The following is a 13,014-nucleotide window of genomic DNA, read 5'->3' as shown; positions in this document are numbered from 1 at the left end:
TAATAATAAATGAACACCCTAACCCTAATACAAAATAAATAATTATTATTATGTGTATTTATTTTAAATGTATTTATTCATATATTATTAATATATATATTTTTCATTTGATCAGAAAATCACATAAAAATGTGCGACAAAATGCGCACAAAAAAATGTTTCCATTCATTTCTATTGCAAAAAAATGAGCCACAAACGATTTGCCCAATATGAGCCAAAAAAAAGAACTTCAGGCGACTTGTTGTGGAGATAAAGCAACTCCATAGAGAATCATTGATTTTTATTTATTTTTTCTCCTCCAGTGTTTTAGAGCTTGAAGCTTCACCATGCTGAGGTGTGAATGGGAGCTGAAAGCAGCTCGATGTGCCCCGCACTGTGTTATGGATAGGAAAGGCTGGCTGAGTAGCGCCCTCCAGCGGCCAGTAGAGGAGTGAGCCCGTCTGCAGGGATCCCGGGGATGCGTGGTAGTGAGAGTAGAGCGGCCGAATGAGATTTGTCGGTGTCCCGGCGGTGGGAGGAGGTTGGGATGTGTTGTGTGAGCTGGCCTTTGTGGATGTGATCACCTCTGATAAGTCTACAGGCGGATCTCCTCCTCCAGCATGGGGATTCCTTGTGGGCGCTGACACTCGGCTGGTCCGGTGTGTACTGAGGAGGACACGGAGGGCTTGTGTAGGATCTGGATCAGTGGAGGTCACCTGTACAGGAGAACATCACCCAGACATTGTCATTCATCAGACCCATGTGGACGGCTCAGCGGGGGATCTAGCTGGGATCGGAGGGATCAGTGATTGGTGGGATCAGTGATCGGTGGGATCAGTGATTGGTGGGATCAGTGATCGGTGGGATCAGTGATTGGTGGGATCAGTGATCGGTGGGTTCAGTGATCGGGGCTGATGAGTGTTGCCCGGTGTGAGTGATCGGCTGCCCCTGGCAGGAGGTGGCATGATGGCCATAGACCGAGATCGGGAGAGTGGTTGGATGAGAGAGCCTGAGGCCGAGGAGAATGGCTCAGTACTGCCCGCTTCCAGCACTGCGATCCCCCCATCCTCGGAGGACATGTCCGCCGCCCCCGCTTCTTCCCCCGCACACCCGGGCTCCCGCTACAACCCTCTACTGCTGGACTTCGATGGCTCGGTGCTGCCCTTCCTCGGGGGGCTGGGCAACTTCAACAAGCGCCTGGTACTGCTCACCTGGATCCCGGCTCTGTTCCTTAGCTTCAGCCAGTTCTCGGACTTCTTCCTCCTGGACATTCCGGATAAATGGTGCAAGACTAATGGCACCATGGTGATGATGAACACTGCCCATGACAGCCACCTGCCCCTAGGTAATGCCACCACCCGTGCCCCAGAGGTTATGCTTCTACTGCCACCGACACAGCTACCCACCACACCATCCCCTATCCTTGGCACACTGCCCCCCAACAACAATGACTCCTGCCTGTGCCACCAATGGAACTATCAAATCCATGCTGGCCTAGTCCAAAATGTAGTGAGCAAGGTAAGTGTGTCTGGGCTCTACATACTGTTGTAATTCTTGTTCAAGGTTGCCAACTGTCAGTAAATTAACACAGCTTGTAAAATGCCTGATTTTTAAGTCTGTCTCAGAATGTCCATTATGGCTATGATTCAGGGTTTCCAACTGTCAGTAAATTAATACAGTTTGTAAAATGCGTGATTTTTATGAATGTCCATTATGGCCATGATTCAGGGTTTCCAACTGTCAGTAAATTAACACAGTTTGTAAAATGCGTGATTTTTACGCCTGTCCTTGAATGTCCATTATGACCATAATTCAGGGTTGTAGGAAAAAAATATCCGCACTCTGGTTGTTGCTCTTTAAAAAAAATCTTAATTTTTATTAGCAAGCCACAGTGAACAAATGCAAATGTAAACAGTTGACACGTTTCAGCCTATGAGGCCTTAGTCATAACCACCATGATTCAGGGTTGTCAACTGTCAGTAAATTTTAGAGTTTGTAAAATCCTGTGATTTCTACGTTTGCTCCCAAGTGTCCATTACGGCTATGATTCAAGGTTGCCAACTGTCAGTAAATTTACACAGTTTGATTTTTACCTCTGCCCACGAATGTCCATTATGACCATGATTCAGGGTTGCCAACTGTCAGTAAATGAAAAGAGTTTGTAAAATGCCTGATTTTTACATCTGTCCCTGAATGTCCATTATGGTCATGATTTAGGGTTGTAGGAAAAAAGATCTGCACTCTGGTTGTTGCTCTTTAAAAAAACCTTAATTTTTATTGACAAGCCACAGTGAACAAACGCAAATGAATACAGTTGACACGTTTCAGCCTATGAGGCCTTAGTCATAACCACCATGAATCAGAGTTGCCAACTATCGTCAATTTTGAGCTTGTGAAATCTGTGATTTCTACGTTTTGCTCCCAAATGTCCATTACTACCATGATTCAGGGTTGCCAACTGTCAGTAGATTTGCACAGTTTGTAAAATCCATGATTTTTATGTCAGTCCCCAAATGACCATTATGGCCATGATTCAGGGTTTCCAACTGTCAGTAAATTCACACAGTTTGTAAAATCCATGATTTTTGTGTATGCCCCCAAATGTCCATTACAGCCATGATTCAAGATTGCCAACTGTCATTAAATTCACACAGTTTGTAAAATCCGTGATTCTTACGTCTGTCCCCGAATGTTCATTACGGTCATGTACAGTCCATGTCCATAACAGGCAGATAAAAAAAATCATGGATTTTACAAACTGTCCTTGAATTTTATGCTGGTTGGCAACCCTGGTAATGTACTGTACCAGTATGCTGTAATCATTGTAGGTAATACAAATATTCCTATGGGGCAACACAGCCTCTTCGTGTTCAGCACCTGGCTCCTTGATCGGGATAAGCTTGGGTTTCATCTGAACTTTGTCAATGATGTCACAAATATCCCCATCCCTATGTGTATGTGCAGCTGTGGGACACGGAATGCCCTGGCCACAGTTGATCGGCAGTGTTCATTTTGTTGACGAAAATATTTTCTAAATGAAGACTATTTTATTTGACTAAAATAAAACGAAAACCAAAATAGCATTTTAGTAAAAAGACTATGACTAAAACTAAATGGAAATGTGATGTCAAAATGAACACTGCACTACCACATAAGAATACATAGGGGGCATCTACTAGGCTGCTGAAAAGAAAAAAAATGAAGAAGGTTTTTTTTTTTTTATTAATATTTAATGTTGGTAATATATTCAGGTAATGTGTGCAATGGCATTACAGCAAATAGAGTTTACATTTTTTTTTTTTTTTTTTTTTTTAGGATTTTAAAAAATATTTTTAAAGTTGAAATTTTGTTTATGAAACTTGGTATTATTTATAAAGAGTTGTTAAATATCACAACAGCTAATCTGTGTCTGTAGTGTTCAAACCTTAATACCATAAATAATAACATGTTATTACATTTTTAATCCAGGAATATCTAATGAGTTTGGCAATTCTAGAGAGATGCTTAAAAAGTGAATTACACTTTAACTAAATAGTAGAGCTGCACGATTAATCGTTAAGAATCGTTATTGCGATTTTCTTTCTTCTTTCTGTTTTTATTTTTTATTTTTATTTTGTGATCTTGACAGTATTTCCCGATTCTTTCTATGCAGAGAATTCTCTCTGCTCTGCTAAAGGACAGCCCTCAAAAGAAAGGGGGAAAAAAAGGACAGTCTGCCAAGAATCACAACATTCTTTAGCAGTGGAACTTAAGTATAAACATTGTAACAATGTGTCCTTTAGATCAAAGGAATGCACTTTGGTGTGTGAATGTGAAAAGTTTAAACACGGGGAGGGCCAGCTGAAAATTTTTTGCTGCTGACTTTTAATAAACGCGCTTACCCGTCTGGGGTGCCCACGATTTCGGCCGCCCAAGGCCGACCTGTCCCTCAGCTCTCGGGTTCCGGCGCCGCCATTCTATCTAAGGGAAATAGGCAGTAGCCCGTTTCCTACTGCACATACGCAAGTTGCGCAGCGCTTCGTAAATGGGGATCGCTGTGTTCTGGGACACACAGTTCCCAGAAGACAATGCGAGGACAAGAAGACTGGAGATCACAGCAGAGTAGGAAGAGGCAGATTAGGATGATCTGCCTAGCAACAGGCATTTCTGGTAAGTTTAAAAAAAAAATGTTTTTCATTTTTTTTTGGAACATTTTAATGTAATTTAGTTTTTTACGGTGGCCCTCCACTTTAAACACTAAACCTTTTTCTGACATTTGTTGTTTTCAAGTTCAAATCATTATTTTTTATTTTTTTGCTCGAAAACTACTTAGAACCCCCAAACATATTTATATATATATATATATATATATATATATATATATATATATATATATATATATATTATACATTTTTTTTAGTAGAGACCCTAGAGAATAAAATGTTGGTTGTTTCAATATTTTATGTCACACTGTATTTGCGCACACTTTAATGAATTAAAAAGAACAAAAAAACTGACCTGTAAAGTTAGCCCAATTTTTTTTTTGTATAATGTGAAAGATTTTACACTGCAAAAATCGTGATCTTTTTATTCTATTCTAATGAGAATCGTGATTCTCATTTTCGCCAGAATCGTGCAGCTCTAAAAAAAAAAAAAAATAGGTATCAATAATTGGTATCTTGAGAAAAAGTATCAGTACTCGGTCTTAAAAAAAACTGGTATCGGTGCATCCCTAGTTTGGAACAAAACCAGGGTCATACCTAGTTCTTGGCTATCTCGGCCAGGCCACCATCTGCATGGAGTTGTAATTTTCTTCTTATGTTTTTTGTGGGTTTCCTCCAATACTTTGAAGCCATGCTGGTAGATTAATTGGTTCTTAACTAAATCGGCCCTAGTATGTGTGTACCAATTGGCTATGCACTTATTATTACGTTCTGTATGCCATTCGCTGCCCAAGCGACCTACCTCATAGAGTGGCATGATTCCAGGCAAAATGAGAATCACAATTTTTTTGCTTAGAATAAAAAGATCACAATTCTCATGTGTACGAGGCTTTAAAAAACTCTATGGAAGAGGTATCAGGAATGAGGGTTGATTTACTAAATCTGGAGTACTCAGAATCTGGTGCGGCTGTGCATGGCAGCCAATCACCTTCTAACTTCAATTAAACGTTGGCAATAAAACCTGGAATCTGGTTTCTATGCAGGGCTGCACCAGATTTTGCACTCTCCAGTTTTTAGTAAGACCCCTTTCAGGCACTTTAGTGCAGGAAATAGCCTCTGCTAAGTGCCTTAAAACCACCTCCCATTTATTCCACTGTGACTTTTTACATTGGGGTGGTGCGCTTGCGGGACGTTCCGAAAAGTCCTGCAAGCGGCATCTTTGGGGGCGGGTTGGGAGCGCTATATTTAAATATCCCAAAACGCCTTGCCCATTGGAATGAATGGGCAGCACTTCTGAAGTACCTGAAAAGCACTTCGGAAGCGCCGCAACACGGGAGTTTTTAACCCTTTCTTTGGGGTTGTGTCCCGCTAGCAGGCAAAAAGCTCAATTTAAACACTGGTAAAGTGCCGTTAAAATGAGAGGTGCTTTACCGCAAATGCAATTGCGCCCCCAGTGTGAAAGGAGTCCAAATCATCCCCACGGCATCTGGAGAGCTGGCCCATAGAATCACCAAGAGTCGGATACGACTGACCGAAAATCACACAACTAAAACATTTCTATAGTGTTGACATATTTTGAAGTTCTATAGAACAAATCACAGCAGTATTAATCCAGGTGGCTTCTGTTATTTTAACATTAGCTTGTGCTTGCAGATTATAAATTGCTGTAAGAAACTTGTAGAAACACGAAGTAACACAATAACAACCGGTTCTGCGACCTTATTTTGTTTTGGATTGCCAAAAAACAGCAGACTTGCATTAAAACCTTTTAAAATAAGAAATGCACAGAGAAATCTGTGAAAATAAAAAGTAAAAGATCTGAACCATCTATGGCCGGCCTTGGTTGTAGGGTAGAGTAGAGAAAAGTTAGAAACGGTGTCACTTTTAATTGTAGTCTGTGTCCCCATCTTGGAGTATTTTCCTAGTGACAAGAAATAGTGATCTTTCCAATGAAAACTGACGTTGAAACTGAAAACTGACAGATCGTCCCCTCTATACAGAGCTCTGTGTTGTGTTCCAACACAAGAGCTATGGGCTGAGATGATCAGTAGATCCGGCCGTGAATCATTGGCCAGGACTTGCTGACAGGATCCTGCTGTGTACAATGACTTCAGGAGACGGGCAGGGGGTGTGTGCGCGCCCCGGAAGTAGGCAGCAATGTACGGGTATGTGCTTTGTCTAGAAACGGCCCCTCCCCGCAGTACATTATTTTAAGCGGTTAAAATTATTTCATACCCCACTTGGGAAAGCAAATAGACAAAAAATAAATAAAACACTGTCTAAAGCAGCCTTTTTCAAACTTACCCTTGAAATAAGCTTTAGGCCTTGGGGAACTCGTGATAAAACCACTTCTTTGGAGGAACCCTTACATAGGTGGCTAGTAGGAAAAATGCACCTCTTAGCCCTTGTACACACGGTCGGAGACTCTGACGGAATGTGTCCTATCGGACCGTTTTGTCGGATATTCCGACTGTGTGTGGTCTGCATCGGATTGTTTCCATCGGAATATCCGACGGACCAAGTTTTCAAACTTGCCGGTAAAATTTTCAGACAAAATGCTCCTATCGGACATACTCCGATCATGTGTAGCCTACTCCAACGGACAAAGTGCCACACATGCTCAGATCAAATTCCTAGACCAAAGCTATTGGCTACTAGCCTGAACGTAGTCCCGTCTAACGAAATAACCTCATCACGTTATGTACAATCGGATTTTCCGACAACTTAGTCCGACCGTGTGTATGCAACATCACTTCCAGAATTAATCCGTCGGAATTACGGATTTGGTAGTCGGAATCTCCGACCGTGTGTACAAGGGCTTACAGTTGTGGTCAGAATGGCACCCTTACAGTCCCTTAATTATTTCATACACCACTTGGGAAAAAATGGGAAAGCAAATAGACAAAAAATAAATAAAATACTGTCTAGAGCAGACTTTTTCAAACTCTTACCCTTGAGGAACCCTTGAAATAAGCGTTAGGCCTTGGGGAACTCCTGATAAAACCACTTCTTTGGAGGAACCCTTACATAGGTGGCCAGTAGGAAAAATGCTCCTCTTACAGTTGTTGTCAGAATGGCACCCTTACAGTCAGTTAAAAAAAACGTTGGTGCCATGCAGCTTGCTTCGTCAAGTGGCATTGGCACAGATAGCATTAAATGGAAGGTTGGTCAGATCAGGGAACCCGTAGAACATTCTGGAGGAAACTTAGGATTCCAGAGAACCCTGGTTGACAATGGTTGGTCTACAATTTTCATACAGATTTCCAAATATGCAATTCAGACCTTCTAATTCAGCTTTGTATATGATGTAGTAATTGTTAAAATGTAAATCAGTTATTCCTACTTGTCAAACATAGTGGAAGGGGGACATTATCCATCGAATGAGAAGACCTACAAAAGTTTTGGTTTTGATATTGTTTGAAGCCCAAGCCACTTAGGAGCCCATCGAGGACGGGTTGGTGTGGATGTATTAGCTGACACTTCCAAATCATGCTATCTCAATCCCCCTTCTCTGGTCTCTTTGAAAACCTGTGTTGGTCATGGCAAATGTTGGATGACAGGAAATGATTCATCATTTGTTACTGAAACACTAATTACTTTGATTTTCACAATACTTGTCCACCTGGAGTAGATCACAATTTTACTTCTGCAGAAATAAACATTGACAATTAGTAATTAAAAGTAACAGTTTAATGACATGTGTAAAGAAGGCTGGAGTAGAAAGTCAACTATTTCAGGCATGTTGACAGAGTAGATTGTCGCCTTGTAGAAATGCAATTGCTTTTGTCATGACTAAGCTATCCCCAATGTCAGCTATGCATATAATTAATTGTTTGCATTTTCCTTTTGCTTCTTGTATATACATTTTGTCCTGTTGTTTTTTTCGCCAATCATTTTTATTGTCAGTTTTAAGAATCGTACAAAACCAAGTACAAACTTTTGCGGAGTTAGCTCAATAGCATATTTAAGTGGGCTTGAACAAGTAGGTTTAAACCAGAGAAACGTATAGACCACAGAGTCCCAAAATTGTATATTCAATAGAAGATCACCGTCTCGCCACACACCCCCCCGGCCCCACCTCCTCACCTATGGTATCGGGTAAGGCAGATTGTGCAGCCAGCAACCACCCCCCTTAGTATATAAGACTCTATGTAAATGCAATCCAGTAGAACAAGTCAAAAGATATAAGTCCAATATGCTCATTCGCTCTCAGACTTTTGGTATGGTGTCCCAATTAACTAGTCCGGGGATAGATAAACTACTCACCAGGGTAGAAAGGAGACAATAAATGGCATAAACTGTGCATCAAGTTGCTCTGAACCATATTGAAGGGCTTCCTGATACTGAATACCCATTATGTTCTGCTCACCAGCTGAACTACTTCCCTACCGGAATAATTCTGACATTTCTCTCCTACAAAATTACTCAGAACCCTCAAACGTTCTATATATAGTTTAAGCAGAGGCCCTAGTGAAAAGATAGGGGGGTGTCACACATTTGGGGAAGAAAGGACATCAATTTTGTTTGGGTACAGTGTCGCACGACCGCGCAATTGTCAGTTAAAGCGATGCAGTGCCGTATCGCAAAAAATGACTTGGTCATTAAGGAGGTAAAACCTTCTGGGCTGAAGTGGTTAAAGGTGGAAAAAGTTCTGCAATGATTTATCTTTGTCTCTCTCTCTTTTTTTTTTTTTTTTTTTTTTTACATTACAGAAACCTGACATTTTACCAGGGGTGTGTAGACCTTTTAGATCCACTGTAGGTCTTGTTTCACACAGACTGGTAATGGGAAGTGTTCAGGTTGAGACTCATAACGGTAACCTCACAAAAGTCAGTGGATGTTTCTGAAGCCGTTATATAGCATGGGAGCTGCTGCTAGAACCAAGGACTGGCTCCACATGAAAAGCTTTCTCCGGCTTGAAATATTCACAAGTCCTTATTTGTGTGAAGTTCTTTATTAATGTGTTTTCCCTTGAGAGCCAGGCTGGAGATTCCCCGCATACAAGTGAGATTGTGGGTCTGTTATATACCATGCCATAAGGGAGGTTTCAGATGGCTCCTTTGTGTGCCTGGCAAAATCAAGAAATATATTTCTACTGAAAGTTTAAAGTAGTCACCTCCAAAGCAATACCAAGTTTTTTCACTGCGGTGATGGAATACCAGCGTTTACCACTAACACACGTAGGACTATTTTTGTTGGTATTTGAGCAGAATGCATTACGACAATTGTTATATTTTGCCAGATTTCAATTTAGTCAGCAATCGTCTGACTTTAATTCATGAATAACAATGTTTTTTTTGCCTTTTTATTTACCGTATTTATCGGCGTATAACACAAACATTCATTTTAAGAGGGACGTTTCAGGAAAAAAACTTGCTTTTTAAATAAGGAACTTTGAAGCAAAATAAGGGTCAGTGCCCATCTGTAACCTCACCATTGCCATCAATGGAGCTTGATTAATGCCCATCTACAGCCTCACAAGTGCCATCAATGGAGCTTGATAAATGCCCATCTACAGCCTCACGAGTGCCATTAATGGAGCTTGATAAATGCCCATCTACAGCCTCACAAGTGCCATCAATGGAGCTTGATCAATGCCCATCTACAGCCTCACAAATGCCATCAATGGAGCTTGATAAATGCCCATCTACAGCCTCACGAGTGCCATTAATGGAGCTTGATAAATGCCCATCTACAGCCTCACAAGTGCCATCAGTGGAGCTTGATCAATGCCCATCTACAGCCTCACAAGTGCCATCAATGGAGCTTGATAAATGCCCATCTACAGCCTCACGAGTGCCATTAATGGAGCTTGATAAATGCCCATCTACAGCCTCACAAGTGCCATCAATGGAGCTTGATCAATGCCCATCTACAGCCTCACAAATGCCATCAATGCAAGTTCATCAGTTCACATTGATGCAGCCTCATCAGTCCACATTGATGCAGCCTCACAAGTGCCATCAATGCAGCAGCCTCACCATTGCCATCGGTGCCGCCTGATCGATGCCCATCTGCAGCCTAGAGGGGACAGGGAGGGGGGTTGGACGAGCGCAGACAGATTACATACAGTGAGAATCTCCTATGATAGACATAACAGTGGTCCAATGGTGGCCCTGGAGATGAGACTTCCTATTACAGAGGCCACCAAGTAAACAGGAGATTCTTACTATATGTAATCTGATGGCGCTCTGGCGCTAGCCCCCCCCCCCCCCCCTCCCTGTCCCCTCCGAGGCAGCTAAAATTGAAGTATCGGTGTATAACACACACACTATTTGCACCTGATTTTCTGGGTGAAAAAGTGAGTGTTATACGCCAATAAATACAGTAGTTTTGGAGACCTTGTATAAGTCGATCGATACGCTTGCTTGTAATTATTGCCTAAACATTGCTTAGCGCTTGATTTATGAAAAATCTGTCCAGAAATATAACTGCATATGAAGCTGAGCCGTAATCAGAAGCATCACCCACATCTGAGTTGTCATTTATTTTAAAGTGAGCCTTTAGCAAAATAAATCTCATCAGCCAGATAACCAGGAAAAGCAGATGCCAAGAGATGCCTGCACATATCTTTTTCATCTTCCTGACAGCCCATGAGCCCCTGAACACTTGGTTATCAATATGCTAATAGTGTATTCCAGCTCCAAACTCCAAGTGCTGTCATCTACCCACATCCCTCAATGTCTACATTAAAGAAGGCCATGTCAATGATGTGACTTACGAGTTTGAGTTCACAATTTTCAGTTCTGGGTTCAGGACCTTCCAAAGTGCTAAGGAAGACAGTGAAAGAACCCATATAGGCCAGCGTTTTGCTGGTTCTGCTTTATTAATAAGGCCCAATTTGCTATATATTTAGTAAATGCAGTAAAAAATCTGGCACTTTAAGGCTTACTGTTCTTTACAACCTTTACAACCTTTCCTGAACGATTCAACTTGACAGTATACCACGTTTAATACGTCCTTTTTACCGCATTTACATGCTGCGTTTAGCCACGTTTGCGTTTTAGGAGCATTTAAAAAAAATATTTTTTTTGTTTTTTTCAAAATAGCCAAAAATGAAAAACGCATCTAAGCGAAACGTGGCTAAATGCGAGTTACCGCGTTTAGACACGTTTAGGCTTCATGTACACGGTACGTTTTTACAGACTCTCCTGAACGATTCAACTTGACAGATAGTAACCCACATTTAAAATGTCCTGTTTTTGCCACGTTTAGTGGCGTTTTGCCGCGTTTGCATTTAGAAGCATTTTTTTTATGGCCAAAAATGCAAAAAGCCTATAAAAGAAATACGGGTTACCACGTTTAGATGCATTTGGCGTCTGAAACGTTGGCAACTTCGGTGTCTGAACTCATCTTTTTTGCCTTCAAAAAAAGGCCTATAAATGCAACTGCCTAAAAACAACAGTAAACAAACCTGTGTACATGTACACATAGGATAACATTGGATTAGTTCAGGGGCAGTTGAAAAAAGTGTCCAACTGCCTCTGAATGTCCGTTTTAGCAGCAGCAGTGTACATGGGGCCTTATAAGAGTTTCCCATTGCTGTCTTTTTGTTTTACAAGACTGACACTAGAAGCCTTATTAAAATATTTCCAAATCCTATATTTTTTATAACAAATATAGCAGGTGGCCTGGCCACTTACCTTGTCTGTTGCTTATTCTGCTTTATAATGGTTGTAAACCTCGGACATTAAATATGAACAAAGCATATCCCTCTATAGCGTGTACTTGTCTCAATAAAAAGCATTAAGTATTATGCTTCGTTCCTCTGCTATCAGCATGAATCTATTCTAACACATTTTCCTGACACCAAGAGAAAAATGGTGATGGGGAGGGAGCTTTAGCTGATTGACAGCCTCAGCTCTGCTCCTGTGTGAGGGGGAGGGTGGGGTGTCCCTTCCCTTTCCCTTTCCCGTACCTCCAATCAGCTCACTGAGCCCTGATGAGTGTAACTCCAGCTCTCCATCCTTTTTTTATTTTTTATTTTTTTGCACTGTCAGACAAGCTTATAAATTCAGCACTTTGAATGTAGAGAAGAGAGGACTGCAGATAAACGGGTATATGACTAAGCACCGTGTTCGGTGTGAAACATGTCAGCGGCTGTGCAGTTAGTCTGTTTACCAGCCTAGATGCTATGATTTTAATTACATTTTTGAAATAAAGTTGAATAATTCGGAGTGCGGCTATCCAGCTACATCTTTTCTACTTCAGTTCCTGTTGCAAACAGAGTCAGCACCCTGTGGGATTGTGGAGACAGCTGTTTTGGGAGAAGTCATTACCTTAGAGCGGTAATTCTTTGTGTGTATCACCTAAGGGTAGTCCCTTCACTGGGTTTATGAAAGGGTTTACAACCACTTTAAAGGCTTTACTGTTTTCTTGATTACGTTCAACCAAAGATTGTTTCCCTAGGCTTGCGCTTCTCAGGTGGCTCTGTGGGTCCTATGGAGCCACCCTCCTGGAAGAGAAACCCCAACCTTACCATACACAGAGAGTACTGAATGGGGCGTGTGTGGGCTGTGGTGCTTGGCATTATGGGACCTGTAGTCTCAGGCAGGGATATCAGGAGTCTTTTGAATGAAGTTATTATTTTACTCTCCCCAAATGAACATTTGGGGAACCTGGAGACTTTTCATTTTCATTGTGGATGGAGCAAGGGAGGGTTATAACCCCTGTCAGATTTTCTTTTCTCCATCTGTGTCCCATTACAGAAATATCCCTTCACTTCCTGTCCCGTAGTCAAACGGGAAGTGAGAGGAAATCCCTGCAATTTAAGGGAATTCCTTGGGGACCCTCAGGTCATTGAGCCAGTGTCCCCATTGGAAGATTTCCCCGCTTTTGCTTTACTGGGGACAGCCCAAAATTTGTCATTTTTCTTTTTATTTCACTTTCAATG

General features: G+C 41.5%; 1 protein-coding gene across 1 annotated transcript in view; it reads left to right on the top strand.

Annotated features, from left to right (window-relative positions):
- Positions 1 to 481: 481 nt before the first annotated feature.
- The window catches only part of SLC22A23 (solute carrier family 22 member 23), a 216,463-nt gene continuing 203,930 nt past the window's right edge, over positions 482 to 13,014 (top strand). The window contains exon 1 of the mRNA XM_077492120.1: positions 482 to 1,497. Coding sequence (XP_077348246.1) covers positions 943 to 1,497 — 555 coding nt within the window. The 5' untranslated portion in view covers positions 482 to 942. The remainder of the gene's footprint in view (positions 1,498 to 13,014) is intronic.

This window comes from Lithobates pipiens, unplaced genomic scaffold (assembly GCF_037356315.1).
Source record: "Lithobates pipiens isolate NorthernLeopardFrog02 unplaced genomic scaffold, aLitPip1_a1.2 Scaffold_19, whole genome shotgun sequence".
Taxonomy (NCBI): Eukaryota; Metazoa; Chordata; class Amphibia; order Anura; family Ranidae; genus Lithobates; species Lithobates pipiens.
Note: the sequence above shows the minus strand (reverse complement) of the source record. Positions and strands in the feature narration are given on the sequence as shown.